This window comes from Ambystoma mexicanum, chromosome 6p (assembly GCF_040938575.1).
Source record: "Ambystoma mexicanum isolate Mex_15411 chromosome 6p, UKY_AmexF1_1, whole genome shotgun sequence".
Lineage (NCBI taxonomy): Eukaryota > Metazoa > Chordata > Amphibia > Caudata > Ambystomatidae > Ambystoma > Ambystoma mexicanum.
The window spans coordinates 472173185-472197673 of NC_090935.1; the positions used below are offsets into that span (position 1 = coordinate 472173185).

The 24489-nt window shown below is 41.7% G+C and overlaps 1 protein-coding gene across 1 annotated transcript in view; it reads right to left on the minus strand.

Annotated features, from left to right (window-relative positions):
* The window catches only part of LOC138511528 (chondroitin sulfate proteoglycan 4-like), a 479770-nt gene that overhangs the window by 316957 nt on the left and 138324 nt on the right, over nt 1-24489 (minus strand). Inside the window, exon 4 of the mRNA XM_069627268.1 lies at nt 15907-16377. Within this exon, the coding sequence (XP_069483369.1) occupies nt 15907-16377 (471 nt within the window). The remainder of the gene's footprint in view (nt 1-15906; nt 16378-24489) is intronic.

Genomic DNA, 24489 nt, shown 5'->3' on the forward strand with positions numbered 1-24489 from the left:
TGGAGAAGTTACTTGCAACATCTGGCGTGGCTCAAAGAGCCAGAAAATCCTGTTAAGATACAGACACCCATTTTTCTCAGTGTTTCAAGGGCGATGACACTGTGCACATTGGCACAAATGGGAACTTCAGCCACACGCTTTGCATCACTGATCTGGCTGGAGGTACGGCTTCCCTTCTAGATAACTTCTCGACCTGTGGATCGAACGCATACATGTAGTTGCCACCAGCCTGGCGAGGTGTGTGCAGTTTCTCTACCCTACATGTGCCAGTTCTCATCATCCGTGAGGAACATCTCGTTTTTTCCTATCCAATGGACTTTGTTCTACGAAAATCAGGAACAATTGGAACGTGGTAGATGATCCAATTATCTTTCAGCAACATCGTCAAAATCTTTAAGGGTCATCCCTGATCAATATCTGCTGTCCAATCATACTGAGACTTTCTTTTCCTCTATCCTGGCACCTGGCATCCAAGCTGCAGCAAATGCCAAAGACCTCCAAGTGGCTAGATAAAAACATTTACCATTGTCAACACTTATGAGTCAGCATTTACTGCCATTGGGGAAAAGTTACGGGCACTAAGGCTAATGACTTTGCAGAACCAGTACATACTCGACATCCTGACAACAATGGAGAGGTGAGTATGCCAGAAGATCTGGAAAACCTGCTGCACATTTGTGCCTCCCAATGATACAGAGAATGGTTCCCTAACACAGACCATTGTTGCCTTACATAAAGTCAGACAGATCATGGAATATGAGGCAGGTATTACAAATTATTCGTGGTCCGACTCTCTGTTTTCTTGGGTACCAACTTGGATGAGCCTCACTGTGAAGATCTTGTTACCTATTTTTATCTTTTTTCCTATTCTTTTCTGTTCCTGTTAAATGCTTTTACGATGTTGATCTGCCCACATACCGAAAGCGGCTGCCATGAGGACTGTGACTGGGTCCCTGGCTAGAATAACTACCATTTCATCCCCTACTCAGAATTAATCTTTTTTGTGGTCTCCACCAAGTCAGGGTGATTGTGTGGAGCAGTGTGTAAATTGCGTAAATGATGGTGCGAAGGAGTATGCCCATATTGGGACCAGTGTGAGAGATGGTTGTAGGGTTGTTCACCTAGAAGATGATTATGATTTGTTAGTTAATGTATTAACTAGGGGGGGATGTTGGGGTGGTTAGGAAAGGTCCCCACGAGCAAGGGGGGTTTATTTTGCACACACTATATTCATGACTGGGGGTGCAGAAAACTGAGTGCAATGTTGCATCTTCATATGTGTTCAGTGTCGTTTTTTTATGGATGGGATAGGTTACTGTAGTGTTACTTTTTGTTTAGAACTGATACATATTAGCTTACACACACACACACAGAAAGATACAATGTTATAACCACCATATGAACCATAAACACGATTCACACATGGGGTGCTCTGAAGTACGTGGAAACAGAGATGGGGTAGGTTTTTAATGTGCATGCAACGGACAGGACTGCTCACAGAGAACCCAGTGTGAAGAAAATATGACAGTTATTAGACATGTATACAAACTGATACAAATACATAGGGAACTCATGAATCTAAATGTAGTGGGCTTTTTACAAATGGATGAAAACACGGCAGTCAGGGATGTTTTAAAATTAAACTTTGACTTTTGAAAAACTGATTCTGCAGAGTTTCAGATGCAAGAGGACGGGTGAATAAGTAACTTCAACCTTCGCGGTTAGCTTGGCTAAAGGAGCTGGCCGTGGGTTTATGGTCTGATATGTATCGCAGGCGGCAGATTTAATCTCTTGAATGCATGGGAGCTTGACAGAGGGCTTTCACTATTTGTTCTGACCTGCAATAAATCATGGGGTGAATCAAAGCGTGAGGCTAAAGTGATTGAAAGGCAGGAGTTTCAATTGTATTTTCAGATGTGCTGTGTGAAATGAAATGCAGTTACTTGGATTAAAATGTTCCAACGGAACCAGTCACCTGGGGAATGAGATAGTTATTAGTAATTCAAAGAGAACTTGCTTACCCAGCCTTCATTTCGCTTGTAATATTTATGTGAACCATGTGCAATTTAAAGTTAAGGTTAAAAGGGTGTAGGCTAGTTATTACTAGTAATGAATTATGTTTGCATACAAATGTTTAACTGGTTCATGAGGTCATGACCTACCACAGACAAATTCTGAAAGGAGGGTCTTCTGCACATGAGCTGAAGATGGTAGTTTAGATAACAGCTACCAATGACAGAGTAGGAATTGAAGAAAGATGGGATTTCTTTGAGGAGGTTTTTGTCCAATCACAATTGGTGGGTAGTTTGTAATAAACCATCTGGGAGTGTTTTAAATGTTGCAAAACTGTATATAAGATACCAACTGATGTGGTTCATTGAGAGTTGAGTTAGTTTGGTCCTACAGTATCATCTACCTGCTCCCCGGATGATTGTAAAATAAACTTGCTTAACGTACAAAACTTGCACTCATTCCTCAGGTGGTGGGCCCGCTTGGGTTGAGGTAATTCAGGTTCTGCTCCCACACTTTCGCTCTCTTTTGATTGGATAGACCATTAAAATGTTCCACTTGCCATCTATAGAATCAGAGGAAACGTATATCAAGGATAATGTGTTTAATGAAGCAATTACATATTTGGTGTCTCATTTCAGGACACAACCAGTATGTTATGTTGATTGTTATTTGTAAATTGCACATCTATCATGGGTAATGCACACATCACCCCCTGCAGTTGCTACTACAAATATGTTGACACTGTGGGGAATAGAAGTTAGTGGTGGCAGCAGTTGGTAAATATTTGGGGCCCGGCACCTATTCTTTTACAATCACTGTCTGGGTGTGACCTTCTTGAAAAACACAAGTCTCATTGTCTCTGCAGCAAAAGGCGTATGCAAGGGTGCATTTTTGGATGAGGCTTATGCACTGGTGGAAGACGAACATTGTTAGACTGCCACGTTTTACCTATGCATACTCTCCCTTGCAGTGGCAGGGGAATGCAGGAATTTCACGAGGATGCTCGAGCTTACATTTGGATGCCTCTTAAACCTACCATGTTCCAATACCAGATGTCAGCGACTTGCATCTTCATCTTCACAGAAGTGTGAATGAGCCAGGTGTGGCCACAGATTTGTTTCTATAGAGGTTTTTAACTCTTGTCACATGATGTTTTATAAATAATCTGTGCACAATTTGGCCTAATAACCTCATCTTGTGTGAATGGACTGATTACCATTGATTGCTTTATTATCGTATATCGTGTTTCACTGTTGCCATTCCGTTTCTTCATCAACTTAATCACATTATCCAGTCAAAACATGGAAGCTGCCAAATCAACTTTGTGTGTGAAGGACATCTTTTGGTCAAGTAATGTGAAGTGGGTAAGCCTGACTTATCTAGGAACTGATGAAAAATGACCACCATTGGTAAAGAGGAAGGTGGCGATCCTGGTGACCATTCTGCAATCAATTTCCAGAAGGATTCTGTTCAGGTGATCAACATGTAAGAGACATCATTGTCAAAGATTGGCTCTTCTGCACAACTTTATGAACTGGACAGTGAAGGGAGGCCTCCTCCCTAGACCCAACAGTAAGTTTTCAATTTCTGGTGGAATCTTGTGCAGTTTAATTTGTGCCACAAGGCCTTGACCTATAAAGTTGGAAATCTGGTAGGTGAGCGGTGAGTCATGATGCTGTGGGATTGTTCTGGAAGAGTAAACATGTATATCTTTGATTATCCTGCAAGACAATAAGGCTGTCTCTGTCTTTTCTACTACCCAAGAATGATTGTGTGAGCTCTGCTTATCCAACAATTTAGTGCCATGACTCAGCTTTATCATGCTCCAAGGAAGTGCTGCTGGTTTGCAGACAGTTGTCCTCTGACCCCCGCTCAACACCAATGTAAAGGTAAGTAGCCTTATTAAAAGCTCCAGCTAGGAGGTCAGGAGAAGGCTGACCATTAGTGTTGCTTCTTCAAAGCCACACATGGAACCAATGGTTAATCCAGTAGTGGGATCCCATGCACAGACCTAGGTATTGTATTGGGGTACATGGGAAACTAGTAAATGAAAATAATTGGCAAAAGACTGCTTCTGGTTAACAATTTCGTATGACCCAAAAATATATTTTCTGGGCCTTATCAAATAAAATGTGTCCTTTTAAGGGTTGGTCTGTTAAACTGCATTTACATCACATTAGGGGGTATGATTGTTGCTTTAATCCTTTTCAAGATGATTTAGCTGAGTCTCTGGTACACCCTAACCAGGGAAACAGAAAAGTGTTTGCACTTTTTTGCACCCGCCTTTTTACACTTGGCGTGATGCTTTGAACTTCATGTATCTCGTAGCGAGATACCAGGCTGGCGCTCCCACATACATTTAATATCTGTTTCTATCCCCTCGGTGGATAGCTTAGACATAGCTCGTTGAGAAAACTTTGTTATGACCATCCAGATGACTCACGACTGTTTGGTCTGATCATTGCTCTGTCATTATTCCTTATAGGGTGTCCTGGCCGCATTCTGTCACTTCCCGGCCTCCGGCGCATTTCAGCTGTTGACTGGGTCTGAATTGGAACTTTATCAGCCTCAGATTGAGGTTAGTACCCATTATCTCTCTACTTATTTCGGTTTAAAATTATATCAGTTAACCTCACTGATTAGCTTAAATGGTAATGTTTATTCTTTTGAATTTCCCGCAGGAAAGGCTTTTAGAACGCATTTAACAATCACTACTCTACTACATACAGGAACAGTGAAGTCCCCACCCTGAAGATGGATCATTCGATCCGAAACGCGTTGGTTACCTATGTCACCTATTAAAAGGGGCTTCCCTGAATGGTGTTACTTCACAATACAAAAACCCTAAGAGTGAACTTATTGCTGTTTGTTAAATTTATATCGCTGGTTTACAATTTGTTAATGAAATGTATACATGTCCCTTTGAACATTTACAGGATGTGAATAACAAGGCTAAGCTTTGAGCTACTTGATTTCTGCTTTTGTTACATTTATGTACCTTTACAAACCAGGTTATACTCTGTTTGTTAATTGGAATGAGAATTCCTGGATGCTTCACCATTGTCTGAATAATTCTTTTGTACATTGTTTATTTGTTTGAAAAAACAGACCTTGAGAGGTCTATTAAAAAGTATCAAAAAGTATTGGTCAGTACCAGATCTGTATAATTGGTTACATAAGTGATCTTACATGCCTGATTTATCCTTTATTGATGTTATTTATTTTCTATTTTGTTGTAATATGTTAAAGTCAAGACTCAATTAACACTCTCTCCACATGAGAGTATTAATTGATCAACTAAGAGCCAACATTTAACTCCCGAACGAAGATTCGGTAGGAGTGCATTTGGGCTTACTGCCTAGCAATAGGTAGTTTAGGTTGTTTAGATATTTTGTCCCAAGTGGTCTTGTGACGTTAGCCCGCCTGCACCCGAAATTTTACCATAAAATTCATTGACATTATTTATTTATTTATTTATTTAATAGTGTGAACTAACACCTTTGGTGTGCTTCTACTCCACATCAATTATCCTGATTTACATGAGCTGTGCATTCCCACCCCATAGTTCTTTTGTGTTTTCCTTCTCTGACCACACAAAGGGAATTGCACGCACCTTCTAGATATTCGGTATTATATAATACCTATATCTGTTCTCTAGTGAACAGTATAATATGTCTTTCTCTAAAATAGACCAGACCACAAATAACAGAGCTGAAACCTTAGCTTTCAGCGAAGAAGAAGCCACGAGAATTCTGGGGCTGATTAAGATAGCAGGAACTGAACTGACAACCACTGATAAACCAGAAGCCCTGATTCGACAATTGGAGTGGAAGATTCGAAGGGAAATCAATCTCAAGTTACATGCATCAACTTTAGCTCAGTATTTCACCACAAAGAGGATACCAAGAGGCCTGAGGGTAAACCTCGAACCCACCTTATGCAAAGAAAATCCTGCCTTTGTGAAACGTTGACATTTGATCCTCAATAAATGCTCACTGGATTTGATCATTTTAACGATTGAAGAACTGGCTCGTTCTTTGACTACCTTGAATGAAGATATAGAAGGTCTTAAAACTTCATTAAGCAAAACCTACACGGCAGATCAACTTAAACAAATTCTTGAAGAAACTAATCAGAAACTAGCAAACTATTCACAGGAACTTGAAGCTAAAAAGATCAGGAAGTTCAGAAGGGACACGCTAGACTATAAGTTGGACATAGTCTATAGCTGGCAAGCCTATTACGGATATAACCCGAATAAACAGAATAGTAGCAATCCACGGAAGACCGGACACCCCTCGACTGGGAACACCTCTTCTGACGCTTCCAGCACAGAACTAGACGCCACATCAGGTCAGACCGCGGAAACAACACAAGGTCCCTTAGCCAGCGAGTCCACGAACCATGAAGCTACGACTTCCCCTTTTTTAGAAAAAAGCCGATTCGAAGAGGACAAAAGAAAAAATCCACAGAGAAAGAAGGGGACGAAGAAACCCTGATAGTCAATATTTCGTCATACCATCTCTCGAAGATGGAGACACAAGTTCTGAGGAAAGGTTTATCCTTTGTTCCAATGAATAGCAGTACCTTATTGAGGGAAAAGATTGATTTCTTTAAACTTATGCGCAAATTGAAGCTTAAAGTATTCTTTAACTCTCTGGAAGAAGACAACATCGAAAAGGAACCACATGAATTCCTAGAACTTACTCCTAAAAGTACTTTTAATCCCCCAATACATAACCATATACTATCCACTTTTGAGAAGACCGTACTTGAAGACTTCAAGAAGATACGATTCAATACTAAGGCTCAAGGAAACTTCACTAAAATCGAACGCCAGACATTGAAAAATCTATTGGACAATCAAACTATCATCTTCAAACCAGCAGATAAGGGAGGAGCCCTAGTCCTGATGGACAAACAGGATTACCTCGATGAAATTGAAGGCCAATTAAGAGACGAGGAAACTTACCTTGAGGTCCCTATGAACCCAACAGAAACAGTGCGAGCTCTGATTGAAAAAGTCCTGGATGAGGCTGAAGAGAATGACGTAATCTCTGAGAAAACACGCCGGTTTCTCGACAATAAACATCCCATCATGCCGGTGATGTATATCTTACCTAAAATCCATAAGAGACTGTTAAAACCTCCAGGCCGCCCCATTATAGCAGCTACTAACAGCATCCTTGAACCTTTGGCACAATATCTGGACAAAATACTTCAACCCTTGGTCCAAGAGACGCCGACTTATGTGAAGGACACCATGCACTTCCTGCAACTGTTGAAGAACACGCAGTTTGTGGAAGGGAGAGATATATTATTTACTATGGACGTTACGTCCTTATACACAAATATTGCCCATGAAGCTGGCCTAGAAGCTATAGAATGGCTTATTTTGAGATCGGACAAATGTCAAGGAGACCGGCTGTTCATTCTCTCCCTCTTGAAATTGGTACTTAACAATAACTTTTTTAAGTTTCAGGATAGATACTTTATCCAAATTTCAGGCACAAGCATGGGTGCAGCTATGGCAGCGTGCTATGCCAATGCATTTATGTACTATCTGGAATACGAACATGTTCTCACATCACCAAGATGGATGAGACACCTATCCCTGTACGTGAGATACATTGATGACGTCTTTGGGGTATGGACTGGCCCTCAAGACGAATTGGTCAATTTCTTTGACATGATGAATCGGATGAATCCACGCATTAGGTTTACTACAGAGACAAGTACAACAACCATACATTTCCTGGATGTGGAAATTTACGTGGCTGGAGCTAAATTGGAGACCAGGATTTACACCAAACCAACTGACAGGAATAGTCTATTACTCGCCACAAGTTTCCATCCTAAACGAACCATTGACAGTGTGCCACTGAGTCAATTTCTACGTTATAGGAGGAACATCTCAGAACCCACTGAATATGAACGTCAGGTGATTACACTGGGAAATAAATTCACAGCAAGAGGATACGACTCTACATTGATCTCAGATGTGTCAGGAAAGGTCCGTGAGATAAACAGGGACTCACTACTAGTACCGAAGCCAACAAAATCTCGAGAAGCACTGACATATGTTACCACCTACTCGGTCCAGAGCACAAGAATTAAGAAAGCCATCAAAAAAAACTGGCCCATGCTACAATTGGACCCACAATTGCAACATCTTTTCCCTGATCCTCCAACGTTTGCCTATAGAAATAGCAGATCTATACGAAAGACCCTAGTGAAAGCTGAGATCCCAGTTGGGGGTCCGTCCACCCAACACAAAGGCACTATTCCATGCCACAATTGTCAACACTGTGGCAACATCTTAAAGGGCAATCACATTACACACCCCCATTCTGGCAAACCTTTACAATTAAAACACTCCTGTACCTGTGATGCTCAAAATGTGGTATATGCACTGAAATGTCCATGTGGACTCTATTATGTAGGAATGACTACTCGGAAAGCGAAAATAAGATGGACTGAGCATAAGTCCAATATTCGGAACAAGAGTCCCAAATCACCTGTTTCATTGCACTTTACAGAGGCACGCCACACGGTGGCGCAGTTAAAATGTGTTATTTTAGAACAAGTGACATCAGGTACCAGGGGGGGAGATATACAACGGAAATTAGCACAACGTGAAATACTATGGATTGATCTTCTAGACTCACTGCACCCTCGGGGGATGAATGTTGAATTTGATTTAATGTGCTTTGTATAAATTAGCCTGAATCGCCACAATGTCCGCCCAGCTGCAAGGGTAACTGACATATGATTGTTTCATGGACTACAATGCCTCACCCCAAGCGGTAAATAGGGTTGTCCCCACGTCATTGTGACTCTGAGCTCATATTTCCACTCTCTTTATTCCTTATTAGGTTTTCGTTTTCAAATACCTAGAGCCTGTGTCCTTAACAACTAGTTTGTGTGATATCACAGATTCCCCTCTTTGTCCACTCGATTCGTCACCATGGACTTGTCGATACATTTACTCTATGACTTTGTCATTTGGTGATTAGTAGATTAGGAATGCACATAGCTATATTGGCTTGACTCGCCAGTTCAATACCTCTTTTTAGTACAGAGATGCGGCCACCTGAGATACCCCCCCATGGAATTGTCATTTATATTGATGCGAGATGGGGGCACCCCGCGAATCCTATTGGTTTCGCGGTGGTGCCCCCACTCGCATCCCAGAGTAATCAATTTCTGTTTGAGTGCTTTCCTCTACATATTTAATATAGAGACCCCGCTACATGGGTTATATTGATTCTAAGGTGCTCTTACCTATTACTCTATGGAGCTCCTCCCTCTGCGATGAGTGGCCCACACCAATATGGCGGATTTCCCGGTTGGCCCAACGCGCATGCGCAGGGTTACCGGGACACCAACTAATGCCTACCGTAGTGGAGCCGCTACGCTTACAGCGGTCGGCTCACTCGGTGTTTATCTGCAACCTAGGTAAGTCTTTGGACTCCGTTTGGACGGCGCACCTGCGTCTGCACTTTTTTGCACCCGCCTTTTTACACTTGGCGTGATGCTTTGAACTTCATGCATCTCGTAGCGAGATACCAGGCTGGCGCTCCTACATACATTTAATATCTGTTTCTATCCCCTCGGTGGATAGCTTAGACATAGCTCGTTGAGAAAACTTTGTTATGACCATCCAGATGACTCACGACTGTTTGGTCTGATCATTGCTCTGTCATTATTCCTTATAGGGTGTCCTGGCCGCATTCTGTCACTTCCCGGCCTCCGGCGCATTTCAGCTGTTGACTGGGTCTGAATTGGAACTTTATCAGCCTCAGATTGAGGTTAGTACCCATTATCTCTCTACTTATTTCGGTTTAAAATTATATCAGTTAACCTCACTGATTAGCTTAAATGGTAATGTTTATTCTTTTGAATTTCCCGCAGGAAAGGCTTTTAGAACGCATTTAACAATCACTACTCTACTACATACAGGAACAGTGAAGTCCCCACCCTGAAGATGGATCATTCGATCCGAAACGCGTTGGTTACCTATGTCACCTATTAAAAGGGGCTTCCCTGAATGGTGTTACTTCACAATACAAAAACCCTAAGAGTGAACTTATTGCTGTTTGTTAAATTTATATCGCTGGTTTACAATTTGTTAATGAAATGTATACATGTCCCTTTGAACATTTACAGGATGTGAATAATAAGGCTAAGCTTTGAGCTACTTGCTTTCTGCTTTTGTTACATTTATGTACCTTTACAAACCAGGTTATACTCTGTTTGTTAATTGGAATGAGAATTCCTGGATGCTTCACCATTGTCTGAATAATTCTTTTGTACATTGTTTATTTGTTTGAAAAAACAGACCTTGAGAGGTCTATTAAAAAGTATCAAAAAGTATTGGTCAGTACCAGATCTGTATAATTGGTTACATAAGTGATCTTACATGCCTGATTTATCCTTTATTGATGTTATTTATTTTCTATTTTGTAATATGTTAAAGTCAAGACTCAATTAACACTCTCTCCACATGAGAGTATTAATTGATCAACTAAGAGCCAACATTTAACTCCCGAACGAAGATTCGGTAGGAGTGCATTTGGGCTTACTGCCTAGCAATAGGTAGTTTAGGTTGTTTAGATATTTTGTCCCAAGTGGTCTTGTGACGTTAGCCCGCCTGCACCCGAAATTTTACCATAAAATTCATTGACATTATTTCTTTATTTAATAGTGTGAACTAACACCTTTGGTGTGCTTCTACTCCACATCAATTATCCTGATTTACATGAGCTGTGCATTCCCACCCCATAGACTTCACAGTTAAGCCATTAACACACCACAGGTAAAGCTAGAAATCCAAACCATGTATAAAATGCAGCAGCTGTGATGGACAAGGAAGAGGCCGAATATATAGAACTCCAAAACTGTCCTGAGGTAATACAATCGGTATTAGTTTAAAAGGCTCTGGTAACCTTTCACAAAAAAAGTTTGCCAGGCAGGTCATGCTGTAAGAATGTGGCAAGCGGTTTCAACTGAGCTATTACAGAGTCTACAGCTTCTCTCTTCCGTGGGAATTCCTGACCAACTACCTGTGTGTTCCCTGGTATGGAAGATGTTAAATCGAAGGAAAGTTATAAACCTTCTCAACTTTCCGTTGCAAATCTTGGTTAGATACGAAAATGGGATTCTGAGCTGGAATCTCTGAAGTTTATATTTACTATACCCTTTTTTCCCCTTAAATTTGAATGTGTTCACAACAGCGTCCCAATGTAACGATTATTGCTTCAAAACAAACCAAGCATTGGGGGTTGACAACATTTGGTCGCTAGAGAAAGTGATATTTTCAAAATGAGACATGGTAGAATCCCGAGGAATCCGTTCACGCAAGGATCCCCGATACACCCGGCCAAAGGTCCCGTTAAAGTTCAATCCCCAGGGGAAGTGGCAGCGAGTTGACTAAAGAGCATACAACGCTGCATAAGCCAGCGAGATCGAATCGATAAAAAGCCTAGCTCACTTCTGGCTGCCTCTACCGGGACTGTTTTAGGTATTTCTAAAATAGAGCAAAACATTTTCCCCTCTACTAATTCCAACCATTGCACGTGTTTCTCCGACAGAATATCAAGGCCACATAAGATGGCAGGCAATATGCTGTTACCATAAATCGACAGCAAGCCCTCTATGTTTTTACCACCTTTTTGTGCAATACATTTGTTATTAGCCACCGCTTCCAGATTTTTATTACGATGTGATCACCATAAAAAGGTTTGGCTGGATTAGATTTTATGGGAAAATCTAGATAAATGTAATTTCCAACCACCTCCAATGAGTGCTGGTCCATGTCCCACACAAACTTGCTTCTCTGCTTGCATTTGTTCCCAATTAATACATTAGTCTTGACTTTATTAATAGTTAAATGATTCCACAAGGAATAAGAAGCAAGAGCGGTAATAGATCACTGCAAACCAATAGGAGTGTGATCGATAAGTACAGTGTTGTCTGTATAAAGCAGCCACAGCACTGCTCCATTACCTATGCAAGGGGGAAAGTTCTGCACTGAACCAAGGGCACTGTCCATATCTGTTATATAAAGATTGAATAGCAGCGGTGCCAACATCTACCCCTGTTTCAAGCCCGATTTGTGCTAGTCTGCATAAAGAGAAGTCCCTCCTGACTCAGACGGACAGGCACCTTGGTATCACAATATAGAGATCGAATGATGTACAAATGCGTTGGATCCAGGCTCCAGTTTTTAAGTTTATGCCACAGTAGTGGGCGGGACACTTAGTCGCATGCCTTTGAATAATCTATAAAGCATAGGTACAGATTCCCATCAGTCTGTCTATAGGTTTCTTCAAACAAATTGTGAAGAGCACATAGATTATTAATTGTGCAATAGTCCTTCCAGAAACCATTCTGATACTTACTGAGGAGGCAATTTCTATCCACCCAATGTGATAGTTGCTTTAATAAGAAGGATGCGAAAAGCTGAGAACTGGAGTCAAGCATAGTGGGGAGTCTATAGTTGGAGGTATCTTTCCTGTCATCCTTCTTATGTACCGAGACATGGATAGATACCCTCCAACTATCCAGAATGGTACCACTCACCATGACTCGTTGGAATAGTTGAGCTAATTGGCGAGCCCAGAATTCATGGTTTGCCTTGTTCTGTTATGTTATTGTGAAGTATGCCTCGCACCAGTGCCATTGTCATGGTATCCAGGTGCTCTGGCGGATCAGAAAAGGAAAGAGGGCCCTGTGGGTTAGTGAGTGGGATTGAGAGGGAAAGCACAACAGAGCTTAGTTGTGCTCTGGGTAGCTTCAGTTTGGAAAAACCGGTTACTTGTGTGTTGGGTTTGCTTTTGAGTGGTAAGGTTTTGGCAGTGTTTTGACACAGGAGCGTGTATGGGGTGGTATGTGCATTTGTGGTTTAGTTTTTCATAGTGTGCCGGGTTTAGTTGGGTGTTGCGGAGTGTGTTCAGTTTGTGGTGGTTTCAGGTTCCTGCAGTGGTAGAGGTATGTGTGTGTTTTCTTTGGTGGTTGAGGAGGAGTATGTAGGATATTAAAGAGTTTTTAGTAGGGTTGGTGATGAGAGTGGTCTGTACCCTTCTTAGCGAGGGTCATGTTGGTTTGGCTGGGTTCATACCCTTGCACGGTGGCTTTGCATTCAAATGCTTCATTTCATTGGGGTATCCAGTTTTCGTTTAATTAGGTTTTGGTTGTTTTGGTTTTGGGTTTTCCTCCTTGTGTTGTGGTTGGCTATTTCTCTTTGACATTGTTTAACTTGGTGAGTTAAGTTTATTAATTTACTGAATATTAGGTGATGACCAGGCTCGGGCCAGTGATCAAAGAGATCATGTTAGGAAGGAATAAGAGACTTATGGAGATTAATAATACGCATCGCCCGCAAAACAAGAGTAACGCAAGGACAAACAGACAAGGAAGTTCAAGGGAAGTCAGCAGAGGAAACACACCGGGGCATATGATTAGTGTGGGTGAGGTAACAACTTAGCACCATTTTATATCTGAATTAATGTGTTGTGCAGGCGAGTGTGATGCAGACCAAATCAGATGATACCCTTCTCACTTGGGGGTTTAGAAGACACATTTGCGTGCCCAGCCGGTTGATCTAAAATAACTGCTAGGTGATGGAAGGGCTGTTTTCTGCTGTAGCGGTTGTCAAGAGCTAACTGAACAAGTAGAGGCTCCATCAGAGAATATAGTGGACTGAGAAGACAGTCAACCAACTTGGGAAGCCACCTGAAAGTGTATGTAGAGGTGAGATTCAAAAGTAGTTTGAAGTATAGATGGTGATTGGGGGGGACCCCAGGATTTCAGGTTTTGAAGTTGGGTAACTGGTGTGTGGACTAGGTCTATGCCCCTAAAAACTGATTGACGCAGATTTTGCATGTTTTTTTCATAGGTGTTAACGTGTGAATATTTCGTATGGTGATTGAGACACCCTATTACGGTTGGTTCAGCCTACGACTCCCTGACAGGTATATCTGTAATCCTTGAGGGGAGGGGATGTGCAAGGCAGGACAGGTCAATGCACATCTTTATTTAGAAAAAGAACTTTGAGCTAATGTGTGTTATGTCCTTTTTTGCAGTAAAAGGGAAGGAAAGTGGTGTTTGCAATATAATCTGACCGAACATTTTGTGAAAGATGAAAAGTGATTGAAACAACAGCTCCTAAAGAATGTTCACCACAGTGAGGGTTGAAGAACAGATGCATGTTGGACAGTAGAAAGGGTTGATATTTGTATTTATTTTATTTATTTTAATTTCTATAGCGCTTTAATCCAAAGCGCTGTACAAGAGGAACAAGCAAATACAACAAGCAATACATGACAATTGAATCTAAACCAGAAAACAGTACAATGAACAATATGCATTATTGATGAGGATAGGCACTGATAGAGAGGGATCAAAGTGAGAGAGGGGCTAGGAGGTGTAGGTAGAGGTAGAATCAGTAGAGAGAAAGGAAGCAAAAAGGTGCTAGGGGGGTGAGTGGAAGAGATAGGATTTTAGAGAAGTGCAGAATGAAAGGTAGGAGGTAATAGAGTGGACTGGGAGGGGTAGGCGGTTCCAATGGAAAGGAGCGAGAAGTTGGAATCCAGACTCATATTCTGTAGTCATGATGGAAAAGAGTGGGGTAGGGTGTAAGAAAGTCACTCAAGCAGTTTAATGAATTGATGTTTTTGGTGTTTAGAATTGTTTTTTATTTATGTGTAGTTATATTTATGAATTATGCTTTGTAGGATGTCCATAATAAAATGTGATGTATTTTTATGACATAAAGGGGGAAGTTTGGTTGTGATTCCTCCACCCCAGGATATTTGATAACAGGTAGAGTATCCTTTATGCTGCAAAAGACGACAAACACGAGTCCCACCCTTTGTTTTCTTATATATGCCTTTCCGGGCATATGGTGGATAGTCATACATCCCCATTTATGGGTGGGTGGTCTGTAGTTTCTTTTTATATTGTGGGTCAATCAACATAAACCAAAACAAAAGTAAGAATAAATCGACAACGAAAATAAGAAATAGTCATTACATAGATGAACAAGCAACATCAATAAGTTCCAAAAGCACATTTGAGAGAGGGACCAAGTATGTAAAAGCATACATACGCTTCAAAGGTATACCAATGCTACAGAATAGACACATCAATGTAAAAATTGTTAAATTATACTTTTTGGCTATGTTCAACACAAAACAGAAAAAAATGACACTGAACAATTTGGATGTGAGGGTAGGCACCAGAGATGAGAGACAGCAAGGAGGGAGGACTGGTCCATGGTGACTCACTCCCTATAAAAGAAATAGTGCAAAGCACTAACAGCCCCTACATGACATAAAAGGCCTCAAGGTTTCACCAACATTCAACCTATTGTTTAGTGCGCCTGTGCCCGTGCAGAATGTTTCCGTAGGCTGCCAGTGTACCTCGCTCATGTAACCAAACTTCCATAACAGGCTTGGTATTGTTGCACTCGGATTGTTGTCACTATCAAATTCAGTGCGACTAATTTGATTGGCTTAATAGTTTCTAACAAGAAGTGTGCCACTCGATCAGTGGTTTTACTCATATCGCAATTGTGGTGCGATATGAGTACTATGAAAGTCTAATCTGAAAATTCAGAAATACCACAAGACCTGCCAATTTCCCTGTACCGCCCAAACATTTCTAACTAGTCCACATAGTGTAATGAAATGCAAGTCTTAGCTCTACAATTGTTGTATTGGAAGCAAGCCCTAGCGCCGTAAAAAGCTATCATCTGGATTGTGAGCGTCTGCATAAGTAATTAACGAAGCGTATATGATAGCGAATGCATTATACAACTATTTCAGCAATCTGGTAAAAAGGCTGTTTGAGAGCAACCCGAATATGACCAAGATATCTAATTGCACATACCTGTTGGCTTGAAAATGAAGATAACTTTTTTCCAAGATATTGTGTGTTCTCGATATAGCCATTGGTTGGAAGATCAAGTAGAATGAAGTTAGAATTCAGGCCTGTGAAATGCAGATTGGAAATCTTGAGGTAGTCTTCAGTCAGCGCCTTGGAGGCTCCTTCTACAACAGTCAAATTCTGGACCTCTAGTGGGATCATTTTCGGAATGACGTCTATGGAGATCCCAATGCCATTAACCACACGGACCCCATTTGTAACCTCCACAGTGAAAGCATCCTGCAGTTGTCCAGAAACGGTCTGTACATATTGCATGTTTCCATTGTTGATGTCTTGCTGTGTAAACCTAGAGACAGGCTTTAGTTCTGTACCGAGGTAGCCTTCGTCTGACTGGACCATGCGAATGTACCCATACTTTGGAGGAGAGGTCAACGTGTACACAATATCCAATGGGGAATTGTCCTCATGCACAACCTTGAATTGAAAAACGGTAGATCTGTATTAGAATACAAATGGAACCACATGTTTAGATGCGTGCTTCATGAGGATATAAAAGACAGCAAATTCTTTAGAAATACACATATCTAAATGCAAATATGCCATTTTAAATATATTTGTATGAACTTTTACCCCCAAACCAGCTGTGTGTGTTTCATTTAAAAAAAGAATATGCATGTAGAAAGCCAATAAATACATCTCAATTTACGATTTCACAGCGCACTTAAAGATTACACAGTACACAACACGAACCCAAAATGGATAGCTCTACAAGCATGACTATAGGTCTATGTGAACCAGGTTAAGACATGTTTACACAAGGTTAACTAAATGGAGGTTACCTAAATGGTGTGCACCATAACATACCATACAGTCTCAATTTTTGAACATTGTATTGTAAATACCTTTATCAACAGTTTGACTGCTTTTTTGTATGTAGATTTTAATGTCCGTCTTCACAGTGAGAGGATGGCGTAGAGGAATGGTTTCTTGTAGAAGAAAACCTTCTGAACCATACTGGAGTCCACTCTGTCCACCGTAACTGAATACACACCATTCCACATGGGTTTCTCCACCCTGCGGTGGAGGCAAAGCTGAGGTGTACACCCGATCATGACAATTATAGGCACCAGAATGATCAAAATGCAAGGCATTTCTGGCCAATCAGAGTAGGCAGAAGGTGCCAACATGATAGCCCAGAACATTCCAGCCTTTACGGACTGTGAGAAACCTGAAGGTGTCTCACCCGCTAGTCCTCAGCAATCTGTCATCAAGGTGGCTAGGACACAGCCATCGCTATCGGATCCAGTTCCTGGGGTTGACCAGTGGGGGAGGATCAACTGGAAGGGGGGTCTTCGGGGAGTGGAAGTGGGACACCGACTGGCGAGATGCAGTACCCCTTCCTTATAACACCTTTTCCCCCCTCATACCCCGTAGGATATCTAGAAGCTCTACCCCCCCTTTTCCAACATGAACACTTTTGCACACTGTGAAAGACAACGGACTAACACAAGAGCCATTTACCCAACATGTCCAAACAAAAGGGTCAGGCACAGATCAGCAATTGACAATAACTACACACAACTGACGGCCCTTTCCATTTCCCACATGGAGAAAAGGCAGAGCACAAGAGTACACTTTGAGCAAGGACAAACGCACAAGGTGACTGTTCCAGGATAGCATTTCAAACTGAGAAGAAAGGCAGCAGGACCGGAAAGGACAACAAGGAGGGAGGTTCCCCGTTCCCTTTTCAAAGCAGACCTGCAAAGCCTCCATGACAGGAATCATAAGCTCGGGAACTACAGTTGACGTGTGGTATAACAGATGTCAATGGTGCACGGGACCCTCCCACGCTGATAACCGAGGCGGGGTGACGCACCTGCTACCGTGTTACCGTCCTTGACTCAAGAGACAAGGAAATGGTCCGTCGCCACGTGGGTGCACATTCGAAAGACTCTGGCTGGTCCCCTTTTCCTCTGAACATCATAGCACCCAGAAACCGTAGGAAAGGCAGGCATAGAGGTGGTCATACAAGGGTCTAGCCAAAATCCATTGTACAATCAAAAGTCCTTAACCCAGTACCAGAGTTTTGACATTGTGAAACAGGCTTGTGAGGGCTGAGGGAAATGCTGTGCGAACTGTAAATGTGTGAAGCCTGACTGGAGGCTGGAAAAAGCTAAGGAAAGTGAATCCTGATGGTGTTACAACTAAGTGAACTGTGTTGTACTGGAAAGTGTGAACCGAGCTGAGGTATGTCCACAGTGAACAGTTGTTAAAAAAGGCACTGAGACTATTGAATACTACAGGTGATAATATTGGGAGTGGAAGGCCGTAGTGAACCCGAGGGAGGCCAACGTTGCAAAGGATCCTAACCCGGTTGAGGGCGATCTACAGGTGAAGGGAAATCACCCGAGGAGAAGATTACTGAAAGGAACTCTTGTTTTGTTGTTTATAGCATATCAGGTCCTCTGAGGGAAGAGATTTTGTGTAAAAGAGACTTGGCCACAGAAGGCCCTGACATTTTGGAAACAAAATGTAAGCGTGTGCTGGAGAAGCCCAGGAGTGTGCGGTGCTTGAGAGTCCTGCCGTGTCCCGTGCTAAAAATGCGGGGAAGGAAGACCCCGTTATACCATCCTGACTTATCATTTTGTGAACACTTCTTTTCTTTTCTGGTGAACATTATCTCACACAATTTTGTAACTTATCTAAGGATTGGCAATGGTCCTTTTTAGTATAGGCCCTTTTTTTTACAAGACGACACTAGTTCGGCCTTATTATTTGATGGTTGTAGCTTGCTGCCATCTTAGATTTAGGTTTAGATTAGGCGTTTTTCTCACCCATGTATAGAGTTTAATAAACACCCTTTAACTGTGATCACTTGTGTATGTCTTTACTGTTGTCACCACAAGTTCCTTACATATGGTGTCAGGAATGGGATGTGAGTAAATTGAAACCAATTGGGGAACCCTACAATTTACAAAACTTAGTCAGAGAGCTTCTAACCCTTCGGTTGCCACCAAGGGTTTGATAGGTTTTGATATCTGTAGCAATGGGGAAGCCATTATCCCCACTGGGTAAAGAGGAATGATTCCTACAGACTTGGTTTTAATATCCCCTCCAGGGTGTTACATAAGATTGGCCCCAATATCTGGCCTAGTGTGGAAGTTCTGGATAGATGTTTTAGCAGGCGTCATCGATCCCGACTACCGGGAAGATGTAAAGGTTCTCTTACGGAATCATGGTGAGATCCCCTTCGGAGTACGCTGTAGAGATCAAATTGCTCAAGGAAGTTTGGAAAGGGCTTTATTTCCTCAGTTTAAAGAAAGTGAACCAGACAAAATAGAAAGAGATACCCGAGGCTTTGGGGAAGCTGATAAACCTTGCAACATCAAAGAATGGAAGGGAGAATAACGTACCAACTATCCCAACCTAGTCTTCACCCAGCTTTTCTAAAAGCTATTCCGGAAGGAGAAGGTATAGAGAAAGGAAGCCCCTTTTTTCTTCCTAAAATAAGGGTTACTTTATAGAAGAGAGACATCTACAGAAGGCTAAGTAAAGACGCAATTGGTAATACCCAACAGCCACTGAGGTTGTACTGGAGGTTGCGCATTCCCATTTTATCGGGGGCACTTAGGACAATCTAAAACCCAGGCACATATTAGTGGGAGGTTTTACTGGCCAGGTATTCACGCGGATATAAATACCTTTATCCAAACGTGCGAAATATGTCAAAAGACCAGCACGCACATCCCATTACCTGCCTCTCTGAACATGTTGCTGGTCATAGAAGTCCCTTTTTCAAGAATCCGGATGGACATAATTGGACAATTGGACCTTTGGAAACATCCAGACGAGGCAACAAATATGTCCTTGTGATTGTGGATTATTTGACCCAATACCCCGAAGCATTCCCAATGTGAAATAATACCACAGAGCAAATCCTTAAACACCTCCTACCATATTTTTCCAGGTTCGGCTTTCCCAAGGAAATAATAACCGACCAGGGTTCGAATTTCATAAGTAAGCTTATTGCAGAAGTCAAAGAGCTACTCCATATTACCACCATGCGAACTTCTGGGTATCCTCCCCAAACCAATGGCTTGTTTGAAAGAGTCAATAAAACTCTTAAGTTAATTCTATGAAAATTGGTAGATAAGGACAGGAAAGATTGGGACCGAATGATCCCTTGGGCACTATTTGCAGTAAGCGAAACCCCTCCGGCCCCCACAGGTTTCTCTCCTTTTGAACTACTCTATGGTAGAGAGCCTAGAGATGTCCAGTACCTGGGAAGAAAATTAATAGGCACCCATTCCCATCTCGCAAACCGCCACCACAATGCAAGAACATATGAAATTGGTTTCAGATCAGGTCTGTACTCATATGGAAACGGCCCAAAGCCAACAAAAATCCACTTGTCACATAAAGGTAAGTTTAAGATAATTCTCCATAGCACCGAAAGCACTGGTCCACCCACCCACCTCAGAGAACAAACTTGTCTCCAAGTAGCATGGGCCCTATGAGATATTAGAACGAACAGGAACCTGTAGTTATAAAGGAGCCCAACTGGACAGGAAACAGAAGGTCAATTTTTATCACGTAAAACCCTTGAAAGAGTGGAAAGAGAAACCGTCAGCCACCTATGCCAAAGTGTTGGCGTTTCTGGTTCCAGAAGAGAGACAACTTTGAATTAATTCCTCCATTACCATCTATCCAACAACAAGAAGATCTAAGATGTACCTCATTTCCCGATGTATTCTCAGACAAACCAGGAAGAGTAAAAGGCACATACTACTATATTACAACACCTAAAGGTAAAGTGGTTCATTTAAAACAGTATAGACTCCCAGAAGCCCGTAAACAGATACTGATTGAGGAAGTCAACAAAATGTTGAAAGCCAATATTATCGAGCCTTTGTCTAGTCCTTGGTTCTCTCCTATCGTGTTGGTCAATAAAACTGACCATTCCTGGAGATTCTTCATAGATTTCTGCCAAGTTAATTACATTTCTGAAATCGATGCCTATCCCATGCCATGTATCAATGACCTAATTGATCAAACTCAGAGCAGTCACCTTTTTATCCACCCTAGACTTAACCAAAGGGCACTGCCAAGTTCCAGTGCATGGGCCAGATAAGGAAAGGCTTGTGTTTTCAATACCCTTAGGACTGTTTCAATTCAAAGTCCTCCCTTTTGGCTTACCCAGCACACCAGCCGCTTCCCAATGGCCCATGGATAAAATCCTGCAACCCTATTCTGATTTCTGTGGAGCTTATATTATCGTCATTTATAGTAAAACCTGGAAGGACCATCCCTTCCATCTTGATCCCATCATGAAAGTCCTCAGAGAGGCCGGCCTAACTGTTAAACCAGCTAAATGCAGGCTGGCCTAGTCAGCGATAAAATACCTCAGCTTCTATGTAGGGAATGAGAATGTACAGCCTCAACATGAGAAGGTGAAGACTGCCTAGATACACCAACACCCAAGACCAAAAGAGATCTTCGAGCCTTTCTTGGATTAGTAGGATATTACTGTAGGTTTATCCCTAACGTTTCGGACAAAACAGCTAGGTTAACAGATAAATTTCAGAATGCCGAACCCCAGAAACTTCCTTGGAATGTTGAGGAGGATTGTTAAGGATTTCAATCATGCGACACACACCTTGGTCTCAGCCTAGGTTGTAGCGCTCAATTGATATCCCTTTCTCTTTATTTTATGCGAATTCAATTTTAGATGGTACACAACTCATATCACACACCCTTTTTCAAATACCCTGGGTCACAATGGACCATGAACCAGGCCGGTTGGTGAAAATACAATAGTTATTTATTTTTAAAATTCAAAAGCAATCATACAATTTTTAATATGGAGCACCAATCACCAATGGGGTGATATTTACAATAAAAATTGAAGCAATGCACTTGGTTAACCTTCTAGAACATACACAAAGCACACGTGAATAGGAGCACTTTTTGGATAAGAATATATAGCACCCAAGTTAAGGTTTCCCCCTGCAGTGTTCCCTCAACCCACAAAGTATCACATTCTGAGTGGATAGAAAGAAGCAGGTAGTCAGGGAAAAGAGACAGAAAACAGACTCAAAATCCGACCTTCCCTCACAGAATAAGAGGCAAAAACGGACTTTAAACCCTTAGCAAAGGCCTAAAATAACACTCGAATTTTACAAATAATTAATGAATGTGTGGTTACATTATAATATACTTATGTTTTATCACAATAGTATGTATGTTATATTACTGGCAATCACAAGGCAATGGATCAGCAAAAGGCATACAATTCGAAAATGAGTGGCAAGTTTAGAGCATGCTGCAGCCAAATGACACGTTGGAAAACTTGCAATTTTCTCAATTCCAGCTTTAAATTACCCAAACGATTTCTAATGAAAATGGGTGAAATACTCTGATTTGGAGTGCGTTTTCTGGGCTGGGGAAAAGATATATATCACAAAGACATGACAAAAGTGAAAGGAGGTCTCTAGCTAAAAAACTGCATGAGATATACAAGATAGAAAAAGGGTTGATTTGAGTAAAATGAAGCCGTGAAATAGGAAAGAAAATCAGTTGAGACAAATACAAGTTTACTTTAAACTAGTCTATTCAGACTACACCGCCAAAGAGGGACACAGAAACATATAAGGTTGATTCACGACTTCAACCTTATCACCCCAGCGTCCAACCCTAAGCGGAAATTAGTCTGATCACTCAAAATATGACTAAAGGCTTAGGATTTACACAAGCCAAAACTAATAAAGAGATGGCGCTAGCACTTTAGAAAGTCAATGACAGGTACCTGGATATTTTTAACAGTTTCAACAAGTTACCAGGTACAAATATGACTGCTTAGAGAGTGGCATAAGGAAAAAGGCAAGGAAAGGTAAGATATGTGTTTCTGTGGGGTGGGGATTATACTCACAGTCCACTTTTGAGTTTTGGGGATTTTTGGACAGTCAGCAGGTTCTGGTCACCAGGGCTTGGGCCACCAGGTAGCGGATTCTCCTGGCAAAAGACAGCTGGGCAAGGTCTGGTCACTGGACGCTATGGACAGCTGGATGGCCGGATTGCAGTGGGCATGCAGTTAGTGGGCCGCAAGCCGGTCCGATTTCAGGATGCAAAAGGTACTGCCGCTTTCCCCTTTTTGTTAATGGGATATTAGTGGGGTTTTTCTGGATCCATAGTCTTGCTATGCTTGGGTTTTTCAGTGGGCTCTGGAGTAGGGTCAGCAATGCTTTGGCCTAGTAGGGAAAATCTGGAATCGGCAAGATGAATGGAGATCGGAAATGTCGGCGCAAGAAATTCAGGAGAGAGTGTTTGTCTCTAGAGTCCTGTCATGGACTCTTATTTATAATGCATGGTGACATCTTTGAAGTATATGGCCAAGCAGGCTTAGCTAAACACACCTGTACCCCACTGGATTGGTCAGGGGCGATTGTCCCCGCCTCGCTCTCAGCTGGTTGGATTTCAAGGGCAGGATGTCATATTTATGATGTTTTACAATGTTCAGAAACCTCTCATAGTTACTTTATCTAAAATCCAATTTTGCCACAAATGGTACATTTATACAGTTGAAGTCTCTTAGCAAATTACATAAACAGGTTACATATTGTATGCAGACCATTTCAGTCCAACTCTGAAATCTGTGAGACATTGTTTTGTACATTTAATAATCTTTGGTCATTTTCAGTGTGAAATGTTCGGCCTAAAATTCTGTGACTATACACGTGCGTACATACTATCATGGGGCCTATTTCTGTTAATTTTTAACGTTCCATCATGTGTCCTTTCCCCATGATTCACATTCTTCTGCTGTTCCTGTCCCATACATGCTATTGACAACCAAGACCTCTTACTTGAAAGCCACAAAAATCACCTTTAAACTACAACATTTTTACAAAGTCCTGTTGCAGAGATAACCGTCTTCAAAGTTTCACAATAAAATAAGTCTTTTGAACCAAATGGGAATCCTTTGTCCTACACTGGCCCATTTGTTTTCTTTTCAGCTGCCACCAACTGTCCCTTCCCCGAGAGGGAGGATGGGATTTTCCCAGCTTGATTAAAGGTTTATTGCCACTTCTCCACTTTGCACGTCTGTGTCCTGGAAATTCCATTGTAGAGGGCTCAGCCCAGACCAGATTCTGTCCAATCTAGTAATTATCACTGGGGTGTTAGTATCTACTGAGAGGGCGCCTTTTTTTCTGTCATCCTCTCAGCAGAAACCTGGCTTGGCCCGATTCCTCCTCCCATGCAGCCACTGAAGTTTAATTTACTTGTATTTATTTTTGTTCTGAGTGAGAAGTAAATCTGCTGAATAGAACCATTTCATACATTGTATTTTCACAGTACAATCCCCTTTCACATTGTTAGGCAAGAAGAAGTTTTTGTTCAACCTAGTACTCTCAAACAAGCATTTTTCCACTTTAGTATGCAAAGCCCATTTTTACACATGTGGTGTAAACTGCTAGCACTTTGCTTTCAAAATTAAATTTTTGACTTTCCCTCTGGATTCCCACACTGTTTTGCAGCTATAGTCATTTTCTTTTAGGCAGTAGTTTATTTGAACCACCTATGCACTGA